The 21,263-nt window shown below is 34.3% G+C and overlaps 1 protein-coding gene across 7 annotated transcripts; it reads right to left on the bottom strand.

The window, feature by feature from the left end:
- Window positions 1–1,580: 1,580 nt before the first annotated feature.
- On the bottom strand, window positions 1,581–15,969 carry LOC105636243 (Sept9 (DUF616)). Of its 7 annotated transcripts, none has more exons than XM_012219470.4 (9): window positions 15,457–15,969; window positions 12,057–12,567; window positions 7,665–7,777; window positions 7,358–7,513; window positions 6,353–6,421; window positions 6,073–6,269; window positions 5,434–5,849; window positions 4,692–4,876; window positions 1,581–2,147 (listed from the first exon to the last, which is right to left on the bottom strand). In XM_012219470.4, the coding sequence occupies exons 3-9, from the start codon at window positions 7,747–7,749 to the stop codon at window positions 1,774–1,776; spliced, it is 1,482 nt and encodes a 493-aa protein (XP_012074860.1). In that variant the 5' UTR covers window positions 7,750–7,777; window positions 12,057–12,567; window positions 15,457–15,969; the 3' UTR covers window positions 1,581–1,773. The 7 variants fall into 7 exon arrangements, with proteins under 7 accessions (XP_012074860.1, XP_089573839.1, XP_012074857.1 ...); XM_089717713.1 differs by having other exon boundaries at window positions 12,146–12,567; XM_012219467.4 differs by lacking the exon at window positions 12,057–12,567 and having other exon boundaries at window positions 15,457–15,968.
- Window positions 15,970–21,263: the final 5,294 nt, after the last annotated feature.

The raw sequence follows: 21,263 nt of genomic DNA, 5'->3' as shown, positions 1-21,263 counted from the left end.
TGTCTATCAAAAAGCAAAGCACTTACAGAAAATGGCACAGCACATCAGTGCAATGCGTCCGCAAAGTTGTTTTTAAAAAGCCTCTCACTCGCTTCTCCAACCTCAACTGCAATTCCTAACCATCTTTATATTTTTTTTAACTGCAAAGTTTTCTATTTTTTTCTTTATTTTTAGCAATTTTTTAACCTTAGAAATTTTGATTAGTACACGAATTTCACCAATATAAAAAAAAAATCTCTCTTCAAATTTCTGAAAAGCTTAGTTTGTGGGGGAATAAGAAAATATTAGCGGTCTTTTTCTCTTTTTCCCACCGCTTAAAGAAGTCAGATCAGATGGATAGTCCCATGATCTTCCCTTTACTTTCTCAGCATTTTAATTTTTTTGCATATTTATAATTAGACCGTAAACGAATTGAAATGAGCTGAATTTTAAAAGTTAAAGTTTGATTCAATAATTTCTATTTCAAACTTGATTTAAGTTTTAATATCGAAGCTTGAACTCGACTTATTTTCCATTTATATACTAGCTGAGAAAAAGAAATAGTATTTGATATTACATACTAACATAGTGTTTTACCATATAAATACATGAAAGATATTTAATTTAAATTTTTAAAACATCATTCGATCAATGTCATATTGTTTTTTTTTTTTTTTTTTGTGAATATTTATTTGATATATTTTCTTGAGGTACCAACGAATTGAAAAATATAATAATAAATATTTTTCACAAATTATTAATTTTTTAAAGATGAATTTGATATATTATGATATAAAAGTCTAAGATAATTAAATAATTTTTAGAATGTTTAGAAAAATCTCATGTTGTCTCTTTATAGTAACAAATTGTTAATTTCAATATCAAATAGATTTACTTTCATCAATGAAATTTGTGTTATTGGTATTCTGATCATTTAAAAATTTAAGGTCTTTGTATGTAATAATATAAACGGATAACTCTTACCACCACCAGTCATTACATTTATAAACAAAACTTGAGTTTGTTTTTCATTGAAATGTTGAAAATGGCAAAGTGCTTTATATATTTGCCCCACACCTCCATTTCTGATTAAACCTTAATCATAAGATACGCAATTCTATTTGGCATTTGCCATAAATTTGCGAATTAAAATATCACATAATAAATGCATTTAACACCATTAGTTACAGAAATTATTTAGTGCTCTGTTCTAATATGTTCTTGAAATTCGTTTGAATCCTCTGTTTATTGGGCAAAATTTGATTTAGAGAATTTTTCTAATTACCAAAAAACTACTACCTCTGTTCCATAATATTTGTCACATTTGAAATTTAACGTTCCTTAAGAAAACCATTAAATTTGTCTAAATTACAATAAATTATTGAATAAATTGACTATATAACCCTTAATTTAATACTAATTTTCTATGAAAATCATTAAATTGAAGTAATAATTATTAATCCTATACAAAGGGTAAACATGGAAAAAATGAATTTATTACTTCTTGAAACCACATATGTAACAAGTATTTAAACAAACTGTTTTCTAAAATATGATAAGTATTATGAAACAAAGATAGTAAATGATAATTTAACAAATAATTTAAACAAAATAATTCATATTTTATAAAAACCTGAGAAGTTTTAGGCATTAGTTGAAATCTATTTCATTGCAAAAACTCAATAAGAGCATACTTTAAAATGAATGGGAATTTTAAAATGTCAACAGTTCTAGATGATCTTACTATAAATTATCAAGTAATTCTTCCAAAGGAAAAGTAGATTACTTTGATTCTCAGCCAGCTTTAGAAGATCTTACAACTGGTGGCAATGCTACTGAATTGAGGTCTCCAGGATAAGGAGTCCAAAGTCCTAATCCACCTCTACTCTCTTTCATGCTGCTACCATTTCCCCGAAACTCGCTTAAACTTTTTACCCACTCGACCTTCGAAGAATGCTCTCTAGTGTGTGGATGTAACACAAACAGTGAGTTGTATTCGCAATTTGGAAACATAAAGAACTTGAATGCACCTTGTAACCTGTACACAACGTAGCCGAAACTCAATTGGTCTCTTGGAGTGAACAGATTGACCTCATTGAACCACAAGCAGCTGAATAAGTTATTTATCGCTGTATGTTCCCGTATGATAACAGCTCCCTCCGGTACATCTACACCAAATTAATCCAAGCTATTATGTATGGATGATGTAACTATAATTTCACAATATCATTATATACAGGTTTCATGAATATCACTATGAGGTTACATCATTTCTTAAAGAATAATGAAATACTTAATGCACCCAACATTATATTCCTTGATAGAGAACTTAGATGCTGCATGTTTTGTGCGACAACACATTTGTCACCTGAAATGAAATGGATGTGTTAGGTATATATGATAATAATGGGCTGAATATATGAATTCACCCCTAAACTTTACAACTTTTAACTTTGTGGCACCCTGAACTTTACAGATGACCTATTATGCACTTGAACTTATAAAATAATGTTACACATCTTTCGACACTAATTTTTTAGGGTTTTTGACTTTTATCTACAAAATATCAAATTGATGTGTAGTTAGTATGACTTTTAGAACAATAATTTTCATAAATTTTAACGAGTGTTTAATTGATCAAATTTTACTCGTTGATGCGTTCAATAAAATAAATTTGAAAATTAAAGTGTTTAATGGATGTAATTTTGTACGTTAACGGTGTTTAATAAGTCAAAGTAAAAAATTGAGGATGTCACAAGGTTAAAGTAACAAAGTTCGGAGGGTGAATTTATGTATTCAGCGGATAATAATGTAACACCTAAAGCCTAAACCAAACCCCAATGACATAATTATTCATAGTTTTCAAAGGTTTAAGGCACACAAAACATAGTACATGGGCCCAGGCCATGTACTTGGGATTATAAGGTGTGTTTTTACTAAAATGTGCATCCACCACCACTTATATGAGGTCTTGAATATTTAAGACAGTAATAATTCGTGAATAAAACATCTGGAAATTTGACATAGACTAGTTCAAGATCAATCAAGTACAAACTAAAGTGCAAAGGAAACACATGCACCTAAGGTCAAAAGCTAATCCCAAATTCTAAACTCAAGCTATATCAATTTAATAAATGCAAATAAATAAATAAAAAAAAAAAAAAAAAAAGTAACCACCATTATGCATGGCTCAATGCAACATAAGAGATCTTGGTTCCAGATTCTATTCTCCTAGTTATTCCTAGAAAAATGAGTAATTTATCATTGCAGTCAAGTAGAAAGATCATAATTTACTTCTTTTCCTTCATTAGCGCTTAGCATTTCAATTATCCATTGTCCTCTTTTTTGTCGATAAAAGTCATGTCCTCATCTCTGACATAATAGATTAGCCCAAAAACTAGAAGCACTTATTTTTGTTCCTGACTAGACATTCAAGCCCCACAAATAGTGCATATTCACCTAAGAGTTGATTTTATGCAATTGTATTCATTGGCACCTTATGTCCTATGGTTAAACTGAATCACAAAGGTAAAAAAAGCCCTAATATAGAGGAAAATCATCGAATTAGAAGCAGAATTAAATAAAAAATACACAATATTCTAAGGCCCAAGCTAATGTCCCAAAAGACATATGAATACACCTAGATGAATTCCTTCCAAGACAAGGCCTAGCCCAAGATCACCCACATAGCATGATCTAAGGTCTGGATGCACACAGCCCTAGCACACCTTTGATGATTGATTTTGTTTTATTCAGAAAAATTTACTTAATTTACAACATATTCCATGCCATTGTTCTCCTCTTAAAGATTATTTCAACACAAGTGGAGTGGTTAAGCATAACACCATCTCACATTTCCTGACTTCACTTTTGCCCATACCAAATGCTGTTAGAATCGTACGATTCACGTACCGAATCTAAGGCAAATCGATACGAATCTTAAGGATGAATCGGAATGCACCCTGAGTCGAAAGCGAGTCGTACGAATCGGTAGCGAATTGCAACAAATCAACAATTCACGAAAAGTATAAAAAAAATAAAACCAAAATATGAGCCCAACGCATGCAAACCTCTTCCTAGTAGGAGTAGAAGATTATACTTCACATATATTAGGAAATTTAAACGACACAACGTCAGAAAGACAGAAACAACAATACCTATTGGCTTGATTTACAAGAACAAGAACAAGAACAAGAACATGGTATTAGTTTATTTTTTATTTTCAAATTGTAATTTGATAGTTTGATATTTTGAACTTAGGAACAACACAATTTATTAAGTTTATTCAGTATATGATTGATATTTGAATTTTCAATTGAATATTTAATATCTTTTGATAAAATTATGCGGAATTAGAATTTAATTGATTCCCAAAAGGTTATAGCAAATCTTACGATTTGATTCGATTCTCCATTCAAAAAATGAGGCTTCCGATTCACTGATTCTCGATTTGACAACACTAAATAGATCTTCAATCACAAATCAAGCTACCACTCAAAATTTGTGTTTTGAAGCAACATATAGGGAAAAAAAATTTCCTATTCCAAATGCTTAGTTTTAGAGAGAACTGTTGTTTCCCTCTTTTCATTTCAAATTCACTTAATGACCAAGATTGCCTACTGTGTACTTGTGTGCTTGATAAGGTATATTTTCTCAAGCACCAATCCAGGCTCATATGCAAGAAATAGAACTAAAAAAAATTTTTTTCTTACCACTAACAACACCTTTCTTCACACTCCAAGGCTCCATTCCCTCATAACGGTATATTCTCATATGGAGATCAATGAGTGGCCGGGCATATCGTTTCCTCCGCTTGTTTGCATCTGCCTCCTCATAAATACTGCGGTGATGTTTGTGCTGAGCAATGGCAAATGTATTCTTCCCACGCCACAAGTATCTACAAATCAAAGATAGTTCATTTTATCTAGCTATTTTAACAGGCATGCTTGTGTGTTGTGTATGTAGCAATAATACTTAATAGGTAAGACTTGGCAGTAATCTAATACCTTGAAAAGGTCATCTCAAGTAACATATATTTGACTTCCATGATATAGTACAGCGTATCACATAATGGGTGTACTTCAAATATTTTTTTGACCATTATTTAATTTAAAATTATGTCAACGTAAAATAAATTCTGAATAACCACCGATGCACCACATGGTAGAGAACATGTCTTTTCTTCTTTCAATTTTCTCTTATGCTCATGATTTCAAAAGAAGAAAAGATCAGAAAATTTGGATGCAAAACCAAAAAGCATACTTTATTTTATTGATAATTAATTGGGGGGGGGGGGGGGGGGGGGGGAAAGAGGAATACTCCAATAACTGAGCCCTATAAGATAATCATATACTCAATGATAGAAAACATTCAAAACATTGCCAGACCTCTTGTTCTTCTCTAAAGAATATACTAAAATAAATAATCTATAATAATTTAATCAGGCGGTAATACCTTTCAAGAATTAGTAAAGGATCAACTATCAACTCCATTTTCCCATCAATCCAGATGCTGTATTGTGCCTGTGGAAATAACCTGTGGGTTAAAATCTTGGGAACTTTACCATTCCGTCTAGGCTCGTCGAAAGGTGGATGCTTCAGCAGGATAACACGCCATATGCCAACCCAACGTCCCCCATTATTGTCCTCCCTCACAGTAGAATTCTGTTCTATGAAAGCAAGAGATGCCTCATCCACCACCATAAGAAAGCAGAATAATTTCTTAGAGCGGTCACTTATATTTGAAGGCTGATGGGGTACATCGTATCCATCAAAAATTCCAGATGCAATCACGAACTTACACTTCCTGACATGTTTGGTGTCCATGGGTTCCATTTCAGCACCACCATTACGCATAAATCCACAATGGACCTGAAAGGTAGAATGGATGATGATACATTATGAAACCTAGTTAAATTTATAAGATCAGGAAAAGCCACAAATTTAAACTTCCATCAAATGAAAAATATCTTAAATGGAAGAAAACCCAGTTCTTTTGATTTTTGGTGGTAATGCATGCCATAGTTTGAGAATGACAATGTCTTTAAGGAGTTGAGACTAATGCATAGTTGGCTTGCATGTACTTAGATTTTACCTTCATGGAAGAATTTAGTTTGAAACTCTCATTTCTTTGCACCCAGCTTTGATGTCCTCCAAATAATGGGGATTGAGATCCATTCTTCACAGGCTCATCCTCCATAATATATGATAGATTTTTTACAGTCTTGTCAGGAGTTCTTCCTTCTGGGATAACTATTTTGTCAGGATCATTGGCAACAGGGATTGGACAACCTAAAAGACAGTAACAAACCTAGTATCACTTATAACACCTGTATAGAGATAACAGTTCAAAGAAGAGGTTTTGCTAGTCTTACGGTGTTGCTGTGCAACAAATCCCCATGCATGTAAAATGACATACACCTTGCTTTCTTTGTTACAGATGGCTGCATGTCCAATAGATTCCATAACGTCAATTCACTGAAATTGAATATCTACAATTTAATAAAGAAATTCCAATTCTAAATTTTCACTGAAGCATATGTAGCATGAATTGATAATTAGTAAATAAATGAAGATATTGCATACAATTATAGAGCTTCCATTAAATTTCCTAACAAGTTACCACTCTAGCTAGACAACTTCACTCTCATATCCCAAAAAAGATATTAAACATCTTGCAGAATCAAATATTTCTAATTGTTTTATTCTTCTAGGCAATTTGGTAGCTCTTACTGGTTCCCCAAATATTTAATCCTTTCCAGTTAGTTTCATTGAATCCAATATGCCACCAAGGCTTTATACTCATAAGAACCTAAGTTAAAAAGAAAGGAGCTCTAACCTGTAGACGCCTTCTACAAATTAATTAGCTATCATCTCAACTAGCAACTCCACTTTTGAGCATCAGTGGATGTACCTAGACCGTAACAGACTAATTTAAGTATTCCATCCCAATAGGGGTGATAATATTCTTTATTGTTTCTTAATTATGCTTCCAACAAAAGTGATACTAAAATTGGACGTGGAAAAAGGTGAAAGCAACCAGAAAAATTTACACAGAGGCTTCAATTATGAATGCACAACACACGCACACACGTGCTCACATATATGAGTATATTTGTGTGAAAGTGTGTTAGTTACAAACTGCCTGTTTGGCTGCTAATATCATAGTGGCAAAATCAAGTGGAGCAAGTTTTCTAAAACGCAGCTTTGCCAGCTCTTCTAGGTCCAAGTAAATAAGATCTGTAGTGAACTAAGCAAGGATTGAGTTGTTCAAGTTTACAAAACCAGTAGAAAAAGATAACAAAGGGGCAATTCAAACTCAAACAAAGTAAATACACAAGAAAAGAACGACTGCAGGATTCACATATTTAGAAAATTACCTGAAAAGAATACATAAGAAGATTGACAAGACCAAATGTGAAATAATAGTACAAGAAGAATGAGCAACATCCACAGAATGCCAGCTACAAAAATCAATCGAATAAACCCCTTCTTCCAAATTATTCTCATTGGATAATCACTGGGCAGCTTCCCGTCTGCATCACCAATAAAACAATTAGGAACGGATTCTATAAGCAAACCCAAACCCAGATCAACCCAAAACCCTCCAAAAAAGAAATGTATGTCTGTGTGTGTACTTATAAATCTCAAAAGAGAAAATAGATAAAGCAGAATGGTGTTATTTACCTTTAGAATATGATGCTTGATTACTCCAATCACCTTTCTTGTTTGACCGAAAGGAGATGGACTGTTGATGAATCTTGCCCTTCATGGTTAGCTTAATCTTCAACTTCTCTTCACTTGACAATAAAGTCACAAATCACTAACAGCTAGAACTGATAAGTACATATGAAGCTAGGGAGAAGGAGCATACTGCTGTTAAGGGTAGAATAATTGGTGCATTTTCAAAAAGGCTAAGCAACTCAAAAACAGTGCATGGCACAAAGGGCTCTTGAAACCTAGAAGACAGGCTTGTATCTTTGAGAGGTTGGCGCAAAAGAAATAAAATTTGCTAGAAATTTCAAAAGTCACGCCATACAATCTTGAGACACCTAATCTTCAGTAAAATATTTGGTTCTTCTAGATTGAAGAATCAAGTGATCCATGTAAAATCTCTTTTATAATAATTACTGCTAGAACTAAAAACAACAACTAAGCCTTAGTCCCAAACTAGTTAGGGTCAGCAACATGAATCTTTTGTTTCCAATATTCACTTTGATCAAATCAATATCAGCACAAAGCATAGTGTTAATACCACTGGTGGTACACGAACTTAGAGGGCATGCACTTTGTGGTTTATAAACTTTAATTCATCACTTAAAATACCCAAACTTATAAAAGCGTAATACTAAAATGACTTTAGCCGAAATGATTGATTTCAGGTGACCAAAGTGCTAGCTGGACACCACATTGACTTTATTTATCATTAAAACTTTGTACACATAAACAGGCACCCTTTCTCTCTCCTGATACGTTGGCTTTATTTTATTCTTCAACTGACGATCCAACTTAGATAGTATTCGTATTGCCAAAAAAAACTCTATCCCTCTGCAAAGACCACCATCACCACCGCCATTGCCGTGTTGGGATTCTAACTGATCCCGAGTGCAGCCCGCGGAAAAAATACCGGTGGTAAAAGTAAAATTACTATTACCACATATACCTCCAATAATTTCGTATTGGATATTGACGATCGAATCCACCAGAAATAATAACCACGGTAAAAATTAAATAATTACCGTAAATGTCAGATGAAAAATAAGAACACCAAGATTTATGTAGTTCACCCTTCAACTGTTATGAGCTACGTCTACGGGATAAAACTTCGAATAATTCTTCCACTAAAAATAGTAGGTACAAAAGAGATTACAAAAATAGTGGCACTCTAAGTGTTTTTCAAAAACATCCCAAAAATAATTTCCTCACTATTTTCTCTCTTTCCCGATTTGAGGAACTAACTTGTCATCAATTTTTGATCTCTGCTCCTTCGGAACATGTATGAATGCCTTGCAGCCAAATACCCTCAGATGAGAGTATGAAATATTTCTACCTGTCCAGACCTTCTCCGGGATATCAAAATCCAGAGGTGCTGAAGGTAGTCAGTTGATTAGGTAGACAGCAGTATTGACAGCTTCTCCCCAAAATGGCTTAGGTAAGTTGGCCATTTTGAGCATGGATCTGATTCTCTCAATAATGGAGCGATTCATCCGTTCAGCAACGCCGTTGTGTTGAGGCGTACCAGGAACTGTCTGTTCATGCCTGATACCATGCTAACTACAATAATCTCTAAACTCCTTAGAGATATACTCACCACCATTATCCGTGCGCAAACACTTCAATGCCACTCTGGTCTCCCTTTCCACCATAGCATGAAATTGCTGAAAGTGCTTGAATACTTGGTCTTTTGTGCGCAACAAATATATCCATGTTTTTCGTGAGAAATCATCAATGAAGGTAAGAAAATACCTACTTCCTCCAAGTGATTCTACCTCCATGGAACCACATACGTCAGAGTGTACCAACTCCAAGATGTTGTCTCTCCTAGAGCTTTTCAAAAATGAGACCCGATGTTGCTTCCCAAATAAACAAAAATCATAAGGGTTTATTTTACCTTTGGCTAATGGTATGAGGGACTTCTTAGCCAATATATTCAACCCTTTCTCACTAACGTGCGCCAGTCGCCTATGCCACAAATTTGGTGAAGCATCATCTGCAACTGTATTTAGTTGACCCGCACATATTATTGCGTGCGTCTTATACAGCGAGCAACATAATTTTCCTCTCGCCACCATCAAAGACCCTTTGGTGAGTTTCCAATTACCATCACCTGTATCATAGTGATAGCCTTCCTTGTCCAGTACACTCACAGACAACAGGTTCAACCGAAGATCAGGAATATGTCTCACATTTTTAAGTGTTAATGTGCACCCAACACTTGTCTTTTTGCAGATATCACCGATTCCCACCACTTGCGAGACACTATTATTTCCCATTTTAATAGTGCCAAAGTCTCCTGCTTTATAAGTGAAAAAGTATTCCCTTTTTGGAACACAGTGGTATGAAGCACCGGAGTCTACTATCCGCTCGGTATCTGCATATCCAACATGACAAATCTGCATCATGAGTGACTAAAGTCACCTCACCATCTTCTGCTGAGACTATAGCAGATGTATTTCTGTCATTCTCTTGTCTTCGGTTTGCATGCTCCTGTTTAAGTAAATGACAATTTCTTTTGAGATGATCCTCCTTACCACAATGGTAACATTTTCTCATCTCTCCGGACTTGGATCTACCACTTGACTTTACATGCCCTCGACCTCTACTCTTGCTTCGGCCCCTATTCTCTGTGACAAGGGCTTGTGAACTAGTACTGGCAACATCTCTTCTTCGTAGTTCTTCATTAAGTAGTCTATTCTTTACCATAGACATCGTTACCACACCATTTGGAGCTGAGTTACTCAATGATACCACAAATGTATCCCAGCTATCCGATAGAGATCCCAACAGTAGGCACGCTTGCATCTCGTCTTCTAAGGACATACCGCTAACTGCTAACTCAATTACGAGTCCTTCAAAATCGTTCAGGTGTTGTGTAATTGATTGTCCCTCTGACAGCTTCAAGTTCATGATTGTTGTGGGGTCCCTCCAGCATGTGGGACCCACACACATTTGAAAAGAAAAAAAAAAAAGAAAGGGCACGTTTTTTTTTTTTTTTTTCAAAGGTTGGCATGCCATTTGACAAAACGGATGCACGGCTCTCTCAAATCATCTCTCGTAACCTCTCCTATAAATAGAGGTAGCGAATCCCTCTTCAATGTACAAAAATAAATAGAATAAAATATACAAAAAGTGTACAAATTTTAGGAAAGAGTTCCTAAAATTGGGAAAGAGAGAAAATAGTGAGGAAATTATTTTAGGGTGTTTTTGGAAAACACTTAGAGTGCCACTATTTTTGTAATCTCTTTTGTACCTACTATTTTTAGTGGAAGAATTATTCGAAGTTTTTGTCTCGTGGACGTAGCCCATAAGAGTTGAAAGGTGAACCACGTACATCTCGGTGTTCTTATTTTTCATCTGGCATTTACGGTAATTATTTAATTTTTACCGTGGTTATTATTTCTGGTGGATTCGATCGTTAATATCCAATACGAAATTATTGGAGGTATATGTGGTAATAGTAATTTTATTCTACTTTTACCACCGTTATTTTTTCCGCGGGCCTCACTCGGGATCAGTTAGAATCCCAACAACTGGTATCAGAGCTCAAGTTACAGCAATCTCAGCCCAATTTCCGGGAGAGTACGGGTTGTTGCTTCTCCGACCCATGGCCCGATGTGTGAGGGAGAGATTGTTGGGTTATCCCACATCGGTTGTGGAAGGGGCTGGTGATCAAGTTATAAGTGTGAGGGAAAGCCTCACCTCTTGAGCTAGCTTTTATGGTTGAGAAGGCCCAAGATCACCTATCATGCTGCTACCTCTCCTCTCTCTATAACAGATACCCACCAACTAGTCCCCTCCCTAGAAAATCCAAAATCAAGCACTATCATAACTAAAATTAAACTTAAAATCTAAATCAATATATATTATTGCAGTCCTCTAATTTCAGAGGAAAAATTAACTCAATTCAACAGATAACACACAATTTGTTAACGATAATCAGTTCATTACCCTCTGTTAAACATGAAGAATATGGATAGTGAGAAGAAAACAAGAACCAAAGCAGGGAATGCAGAAATTGAATACGAAAATAGAGAAATTTAACACAAAAGCTAACATGCAAATGGGCAACTACACTACAATATCAATTCAGAGAATTAAAATAAAATAAAATAAAATAATACACATAGATTCTTTTAGATGGGAATTAAACACATCTAACTATAGATGGATGGGTTTGGCTGCCTAAAACTGCAAACGGCAAATAACTAAACATATCTAACCTCAATCAAACAACTCTCTCAAAATTCATGCTCAAATACCAATTTTCTGGTCTGCAACAAGATACCTTTCTAATATCTGAAACTAATTTGATGTTGCTCTATCTCAATCAAAAAACTTGAGTGATGCCCAATCTCTTACCGATCATAAAACTTGAGTTACGGATACACCAGAAGAGGCCATATGGGTTCCTTTTGCAAAATGTGAAGAGAGAAATTATACCCAATTACCTGACTAGCCCTTTCTTCTCAAAGCTTGTGCTATTTATTTTGTATATAAGCAATTGAATATTTTGTGAAAATGAGGGATTCTGAGTTTGAGCTAGATGAGACTACCATAGTCCTCATGCTTGCAATCCGCTGAAATGGGAATTTGAGTTTAGGTAGAGGGATTTAGACAGGAGTGAGAGAGGTAGTAGTTAGGTTTGCATTCGGCAGAGAGATTTTGAGGGATCCTGTATTTCGATTAAACTGGTATAGATCATCTATGGCGAGACAGAGTGAATTCTTGGGATTAGGGCAAAAGAGAGAAAAATGAGGGTAAAAGTTGGAGGAGTCAGATATGGAGCTGAAGGAGAGAGAGAAAATTGGGTTTTGTTATTTTTTTAAACATAACTAGCGCCAATGTGGCATCCAGCTGGCACTCCGGTCGCCTGAAATCAATTATTTCGGCAAAAAATCATTTTTAGTGTTACACTTTTATAAGTTTGGATATTTTTAAGTGACCAATTAAAGCTTGTAAACCATATGCATAAGTTCACATACCACTAGTCAAATTAAACCCAAAGTATTAAGTAATTTATTACTGCTAGAATTAATAAATCTAAAACTGCAAACCAAGATAGAGGGGTAAACAGTATAGAGAAGACAAAATCCATATTTGAAACAAAAGAATATTAGAATCAGATCCACTGTTTAGCTTCTCAAGTCTAATTACTAGGAACTTCAGGTTCTTCTTATTCAGCTAAATTTTGCCACACTTCAATCATAACTCAGATTCACACAGCAACATCAATTAGCTTTAACTCAAAAGCCCCAAAAGATAATAACACTGATTGGTTCCTTATTGAATATAAAACTGCTTACTCACCTACCTTCGAAAGTTTAAAGAAAAAAAAAAAAAAAAGGAGCTCACACACAGCAAAAGATACAACAAAATTAGAAAGAAAAAGAAAACCCTAAAATAGCATGCATCTCCTTTTTATCAATACCATGAGCTATAATGCTTGACATTAAACATGATAAAAGTGACAAATTGATGAATTCCTCAACGTAGAAACCTTACGAAAAAAAGAGATTAACTGGGCACCAACTCTCTGGTCATAATTTGACTCATAACCAACAAGCTGCAATTGGACTCCCTACACTACCCAACTTGCAAGAACTTGAAGCAACTAATTCATAGTTTGTTTTCTAGATCTTGAAAAGGGTAACTAATGTATTCTCCGTCCATTATAAACATAATAATGCTGATTTTTTATCCATTGATCACAACCACGTATTCCCTGTTTGAAATGAATCTCAGGCTGACTAAGATAAAGATGGAACTCGAATGTTAATTCCAGAAGAAAAAAAAAAGAAAAGAAAAAGAGAGAGAGAGAGAGAGAGAGAGAGAGAGAGAGAGAGAGAACTTTGACTTTTCATTTTTGAATTTTTAATATTTTCCTTTTTTTTTTGAAAGAAGTGCCCAGTTTAATCAATGGTTAACAGATTTTTATTATCCAACTCATTCATGTCCTGCAATCCACAAGGTCAGAGGTAAAAAGACCCATCCCAAACTTATACCAGAGAAATGAGGAAGCGATCTCAAGAACACCACCCAATTTATATTTTCAATCCAAAATGCAATTTGATTCAAATGAATTTCACATTCTATCCATTCTTAAATTCAAATTCATGAGCCTAATCATTAGGACAAATTTTATCGATTAAACTCCATATATATTATTTGAAATCCTCTTGTCCTTAATTGAGATAAGGCAACAGATTTCAGATGCATATATAATAGAAGCTGTAGTTATTCACCTCAATATAACTTACTGGATTTATCAAATAAAGTTTACAGACCAATAAATTATAATGTGCATGAAAAAAACTTAAAGCTAAATTTCAGCAAATAGCATCATCTATTAATCTGATTAATATGCCAAAATGAAATCCATGTACATGAATAAAAAAAAGAAACATAGGCATAGCAGAAATATCATAAAGTAATCCAGGTGGTGCAGATGAAACCACACAAAGAACTTTACATATGTATTATGAAGTGTGATCCAGAACCAAAGTAAACTTTCCAGTCAATATATGACTCTGCAAAAAGGTATTGCAGCACAACCAAGAAGGACTATCCAAAGACTAGAAAGGATCCTCAACCCAATAAGAGCAGAAGAACTCCTGGATCGAACAAGAATGTTGACTGCCATTCTAAGAAAATAAAATTAAACAATAGAGTCACTGCATTTCTATTTGATTTTATTAAATAACCTCATGATTTGATCTCAATTGCAAATATTTGAATGTAATCACCAATGGACGGAAAATTAAGTCACAAGCTAATGTTTTGTTCCAAAAATCAATAGCAAAAAGATATGCACCAGTGGGAGTTAACTATCAAGGTGACCAAAGCAGACACAGACATATGCATTATTACATAATTCACATGGACATTACACTGAATGTAACGACGAATGCCCATACCTTTAAAACTTGAAACCACAAATTTCAACTTTTTACAACACATAATCACAGTATTAAAACCGTAAAGGGTGGTAGCAATTTGAAATTTTCACTCTTAAATCTGCTGTCAAGTTTAAGCACCTTATCCAAATATATAATCAAGGCAGCAAACCTCAAGACCAAACAGACATTAAATGTGATTTGGAGTTTCAAAATTCTGATTCCAAATATCAACCTGGACACAGATCTGCTACTCTCTAAGCACAAGATTTAGAACTTAAAAAAGCAATCTCTTACTCATGAAGCATGCACACAAATTTTGTCCCCAGCAAACTAAATCACCAAAAGGCATAAAAATTAGACTAGACCTGAACGCCCTATTAACAACTAAATCAGAGATATCATATAGTGTCATGTAAATAAAAAAATTGCACATTCTTTGTTCTAAAACTAAAATCAATCCTAAAAGGCTAAGCCACATTTCAATCCAGTCAGCTCTCTTTATCCTCAAAATCAAACTACTAGTAAAGAAACATTACATTTACACCAATCTGAAAAATCTTTTCACGAAACAAACTGGGAACACACCCAATGTGTTATAGAAAGCAATAGCCAAACGATAAGTCCCTATTTCTCATAATTGCAAATTGAAATTATCAAATAGCAAAATCATTTAACAATAACATGACCCTATTATGCTAGTAATATTAAAGATCATGACATAAAGAAAAAATGAAATATCATAAAGTACATATTTCAAATCCAGAATATCAAGATCGCCATTTTTAACACGGGAAGGTCATAAATCTGAAACTAAAAACTAGATTGCTCGAACATACAGATAATACTTTCAGTTTGAGTATTACCGAGGAAAGAAACCAGATTAGCTGTTCTATTGCCAGTAACTCTCCAATGTGATGCCAAAATACTCCGCTCAGTTCACAGCCACACTTAGTAACCAACTCCACAACTAGTTCAGGTCACACAAACCCCATCGAGTAACCACGGGCCTAATGGCGCCTGAAAATCATCAAATTAGAGCTCCAGGAAATCACTTTATGGGTCTTGGATCAGAAATTTCGTGGCCGTCAAATGTGATAAGGTATTGATGGAGAAGGTCGATTTTGTGATAAGGCTTTATGGAGGAAAGAGAAATTGGGGTCTTTTCTTGGCTGGGGGCTTTTTGTTTCTGGTTTCTTTGTTTAAGGAGTTCGGGTTTCTCCTTCCTATGGTGTTGCAGGTTGCTCGTGGTTTTTCAATTCTTTCCTCTTTCTTCGTTTCTTTTTCCCTCGAAAGAAGAAGAAAATCATGAAGACGAAGGTGTGAAATTGCAGGAACTAAAAAAAAAAGGGCACAATCGACCAACTAACTTCGAAACAGGGCGTGCAACGTGTTTGTCTCTCAATTTAATTTATTTATTTTTAAAAAATTTAATGTTGATGCTAGAAAATCAGGCTTAATTTCTATTTTCATGTCTGAGCCTTTTTTTTTTAGGCCCTATTATTTTACTGTTCTTAGACTTTAATTTGGCACCAAACGTTGACGTGGACAACTAAAATAAAAGCTATTTTTTAGCGGAATGTATACATTTTAAACTTTATAATTACAATTTTATACCACGTTGAATTTTATAAATGACCTATTTGTATTGTTAAACGTATAAAATTTAATAACATTTTCCATCTTGTAGTAAAGTAATAAGTTTAGAATTTATGGTTTTTATATGCAAAATATTAATTTGATATATTGTTAGCATAACTTTTAATAATAATTTTACATTTTTCAACCATTTAATAGGTGTTCAATTGACTTAATTGTGCAAGTTAAAGTGTTTAATAAAATGATTTTGTAAATCAAAATGTTTAATAGATAATTTTATAGATTTTCGTGTTTAATGAATCAAAATAAAAGTTGAGGATATCATAAAGTTAAACTAACCAAATTCAGGAGTAAATTTATGTAGAGGTGAGCAAACTACTGGTTCAGTTTAAACCAAACCAAGATCGAAAAATATGAACTGAATTTTCTATGAATAGACAGAGCTGAACCCAAATTGTTATTTGAACTGAACGAACCGATCGATTTGATCAATTTTGATAAGTTTTACCATTTCGATTCGATTTTAAGCTCAACTGACGAACTTCTATAAAAACAACTCGTATAATAAATTCATTTCAAATCGAATAAATCATCAAATCTCTCTTGATTTAGCTGACCGAACCTAACTAAATCGGTCTAATTCGATCGATTAGTTTGCATAGCTCTAAATTTACGTATTCGGCCCCGTTTTTTAAGTCATGTTATGGAGTTGAAAACCATTTCAAGGTTAGCCTTTCTCATCTTCTTCTAATCTCCATCATTAGGGACGAAGCCAGACTGTAAACAGGAGGAGGCAAACCATTTAAAATATAAATGAAGGGGGGCAAAATTGTTGGAGTGTTTTTTCCTCCTGAGAGAAGGGGGCAATTGACCCCCTCTTCCAATGAGTAGCTTCTCCTAGACTTTTTCAAGAAAATTGGAGATATTCATTACTTCTTAGGTGTCAAAGCTCATCGATCTCCCTATCCATCATCATCGTTTACCTTCGCATTACTTTTCCTGTAGCCTCACCTCATACACACATCTATTGTCATTGCTATCATATCTAGTCCCTTTTTAGGTACAATAATGGTTCAAAGTAGCCTATTTTACCAAAAATACACTTTCAAGAAAATTATTTTTCAAAAAATATAATTAAATGTATTTAGTATGCAACTCAACTGCATTGAGAGTAAATTACTCTCAATCGTAAAGATGCAATTTGTGTGATTTGATGTAAAATATGGAGCGTAAAATAACAAGTGCATTGAGAGTAAATTACTCTCAATTGTAAAGATGCAACTTGTTTGGTTGATGTAAAATATGAAGTGTAAAATAACAAATGAAAATTTCTTGTGTTTTACAAAATACCATATTTAAGAAGAAGGTAAAAATTGTGGTGGATGTAAAATATTCTTTAGTTTACTCCCACAATTACTCCCCAATACGAGAGGAAAATAAGATAGCAAAGATGTAAGACTTTACTATTAATGATCAAATTACAGAATTAACTCCATCTCCATCCAATATATATATATATATATATATATATATATATATATATATGAAGGATAAAAATATAAATTTATAAAAATACAATTTCCTTTCATCTATTATTTGTCCTTTCAAACAAAGTAAAATAAATTTATTTTACTCCCTCCTACTTATTTTCCTTCCGCTCCTAATAAAAAGTGTAAAATAAGGATGTAAAGTGAATAACATTACTCCCTCATTTTACATTCTCCCTTGTTTTACATCATTCCTTCATCCAAACAAAGCAATAGTCAATAATATTAGATTAAATATATCTAATTTTCAAGAATTAGAATTGATAATGCAAACTACACACTAGCACTTTATGCACTTCGAATTCAAAAACCTGAATTTGCATTGCAGCCCATTTAAAGAAAAACAGATTGAGTAAATCTTTAAAAATACCTTGAAGTTTGCGTCTCGCTATAATTGCACCTTATTCTCAAGTTAACTCCTCGGGCACCCCAATTTGCAACTTTTGTATTAATTAAACCCCTAATTGATATATGTCCTTTAAAACTGATTAAAATAATATTTTGTGGGACCCACCGTTTGATGTAGAGTAAAAATTTCACCAGTGGAGTTAAACAAAACGTTGCATTTCGACTTAGAGGGTTTAGGTAACCCCAAATAATTTGAGCGGAACCCTAAATAGTGAAATGAACAACAGACGAGCCCTAAACCATGGAGCCCTTGTCAATTTGAACTAGACAAAACACAAACCTCAGTGTTTCCTAAATCATTGGTACTATTATACTCGATTATCTTCTTCAATTGATCTCCTTGGTGGCTCAAGTGGTATTTGGAGCGGAGAGGAGGTTACAGAAACTGAAATGGCAAGAGGGAAGAAGCAGACAAAAGATTAGTAAGTCCCACACTACAAACTAACTCTATAGTTGTTTTTTAGTGCATAATGATGCTTTGGGATGTGAAAATCTTTGATTTAAAATAGATAGTGGGTGTGATATTTTATGGTTATGTCGGATTGGGTATTGTGTGCAAAATGTGATGTTGGGAATATTTTAACATTGAAATGAACTATAAAAGCAAAGCATGTGTTAGTTTAAATATTAGGAAAAGGTACGCATATGTTGTGCTTTGTTAGTTCAAATATTAGGAAATAGTAAGCACAAGGTGAGCTTTTTAGCCATTAAACAAACTCACAGCTGTTAGTGGCATGAATACTTGTAGTTTATTACTATCTATGACAGTAGCAATAGGTGGTTGTGGGTAATAAATTCATGTCCTTGTGTTGTATTTGTGCTTTGCCTATTAAAGTACATTATGTCTTATTTCATTAATTGCATATGTGAAAAAGATTCCCATTTGAAATATGGGTTGGTGGTAAATTGAATAATAGGAAGAACATTAACTATATTGGAGGAAGAGTTTTAAAAGAGTGGGATATAGGGAAATTCAAAGTATAGACTACATTGTACCAAGGGAAAACGGGAGGTCTGTAAAGATTTGCAAGACTGATGAAAGACATTAGATCAATGTTTGAGAAAGGGCAAGAATTAAATCGGTTGAAGGTGTACATTGAGACAGATATTCAATTAGAGGAGAACAAGGACTTTAAAAATAAAAATTATGTTAGTGATGAGGAGCCTTATGCGTATGATCAGGTAGTGGATGAAGCTGGTATTGAGTGGCTAATGTAGGCCATGGAAAAGGGGACTTATAATAGATGGAGATGAGCCTTTTCCAGAAGAAGAGATATAAAAGAAATACAATACACAATGAGGTTGAAGAAGTAATAGTGCAGCAAGATGAGGTAGAAGAAGCACCTTCTCAACCAACTGAACATGAAGAAGTAGAAGAGGAAGGTGTTGTTATTGAAGAAGCTTAGAATAGTGCATCAGTTGATGACTTCTTCAATGTTAATATAGAAGGCCATGATGTTGAGTACCAAAATGTAGAAGAAGACAGTGATGTCAGTTTAGTAGCACTATCTGACAAGGATGATGAGGAATTCCTAATTGCAAAGGAGAATAAGAAGAAGCTGAAAAATGTTGTGGTTGATAATAAGCTAGGTTTTGTAGGGCTTTTCATTGAACTCTTCCAAAGGTTGATGATGTGATAAGTAATATTGCAGAGGTTTTTAATATTTACATTAGGATATGCAAGGATAATGCCTCTCATCATGATGTTAGAAGACATAAGGACAAGAATTATGGAGAGAAATTACTTTAATAGAGAAGCAGTACACAAGTGGAATGATGGAGTTGGATATAAGATAAGGGAGAAAATAGAGCTAAGGAAGCTTGAATTGCAAGATGCGTGCCAAGACCATCCAATGGCAATAATTTCCAAGTTCAAGTTAGGGGAAGTGCTTTTGTTGTGTCACTTGCAGACAGAGTGTGCTCATGTAGGGCATGACAACTATCAAGTGTGTCGTGCACTCATGCTATTGCTTGCATACACTACATGAGACATGTCTTATTGGATTATGTGGATGACTACCTCAAGAGGGGATATTATAAGATGACATATGGGAATGGCCTTACACCTTTGAATGACCAAGACATGTGACTTACTGAATGACATATGGGAATGGCCTTACACCTTTGAATGACCAAGACATTTGACCTACTGAATAGGACCCAATCTTGCCACCTGATTATGTGAAGAAACCAGGAAGACCCAAAACTGCAAGAATGAAATATGCTGAGGACGGACAACGTGGAACTTTAAGAATGAGAAGAAAAGGTCTCATGATGAGGTGCCAACATTGCTTGGAATGGGGTCGCAACAAAAGAGGGTGTCCCAAAATAGAGTAGCCACTTGCTCCTAGAGACCCTAAATCTGTAAGTCATTTACAATAGTCAGTTCATTTGTGTACTTCTTAATTGCTTCTGATTGTTTTTGTTTGATGGTTCTTGTTTTAGGGGAAGGTTGGAAGGCCAAGAAAAAAATCAAGAAAACTCAACTTCCACCTTAAATGGTACAAGTGCAGCAAGACCATCATCAACAACTGTGAGGAAGGATTTGGTATTGATATTGCGATAGAGACTGGAAACATTTATGTTAGGGTACTTTGTTGTTTTGTGTTTCAACTTCTTTGAAATTAAGAGGCACATGTGTTGTCTTGTGTTGATGTTAACATCCTGTCATTATTGCAGATGCATGGATCTAACAAGGCGAGGAATCTTAGTGGAAGATAAGCAACTGCAGATGTAGCAAGGAAGAAATGCAGTGTAGTCAGGAAAAAGAAAAAAAAAAACTCTGCCCCAAAATGCTCCACCTACAACCCAAGCACTAGAAGAACATTTGGAATATGGTGTCAACTCATGTCAGCCTCCTCTCCAACCACGCTAGGACAGTGATAATTCGACATGCAGCATTTTGATTCTGTTGAGGAAAAATATGCAGTTGACAACCAGTGAAATTTTTTGCACATGCTATCAACTTTGATGTTTGCATACAAGATATAGTATTGACCATGTTGTTTTTGGTTTTTGTGATGTTGCAATGAAACTGCAACTAAATTTTTAGCTGTTTTAACATACTTTCTTGGGTATACAATTGGATTTGTGGTACAACATGGGATAGATAAATTTGG

The sequence above is a fragment of the Jatropha curcas genome, chromosome 2 (genome assembly GCF_041381405.1).
Source record: "Jatropha curcas cultivar XTBG-Jc1 chromosome 2, XTBG_Jcur_1.0, whole genome shotgun sequence".
NCBI lineage: Eukaryota > Viridiplantae > Streptophyta > Magnoliopsida > Malpighiales > Euphorbiaceae > Jatropha > Jatropha curcas.
The sequence above is the reverse complement of the archived record's forward strand: the minus strand, read 5'-3'. Positions and strand labels throughout refer to the sequence as shown.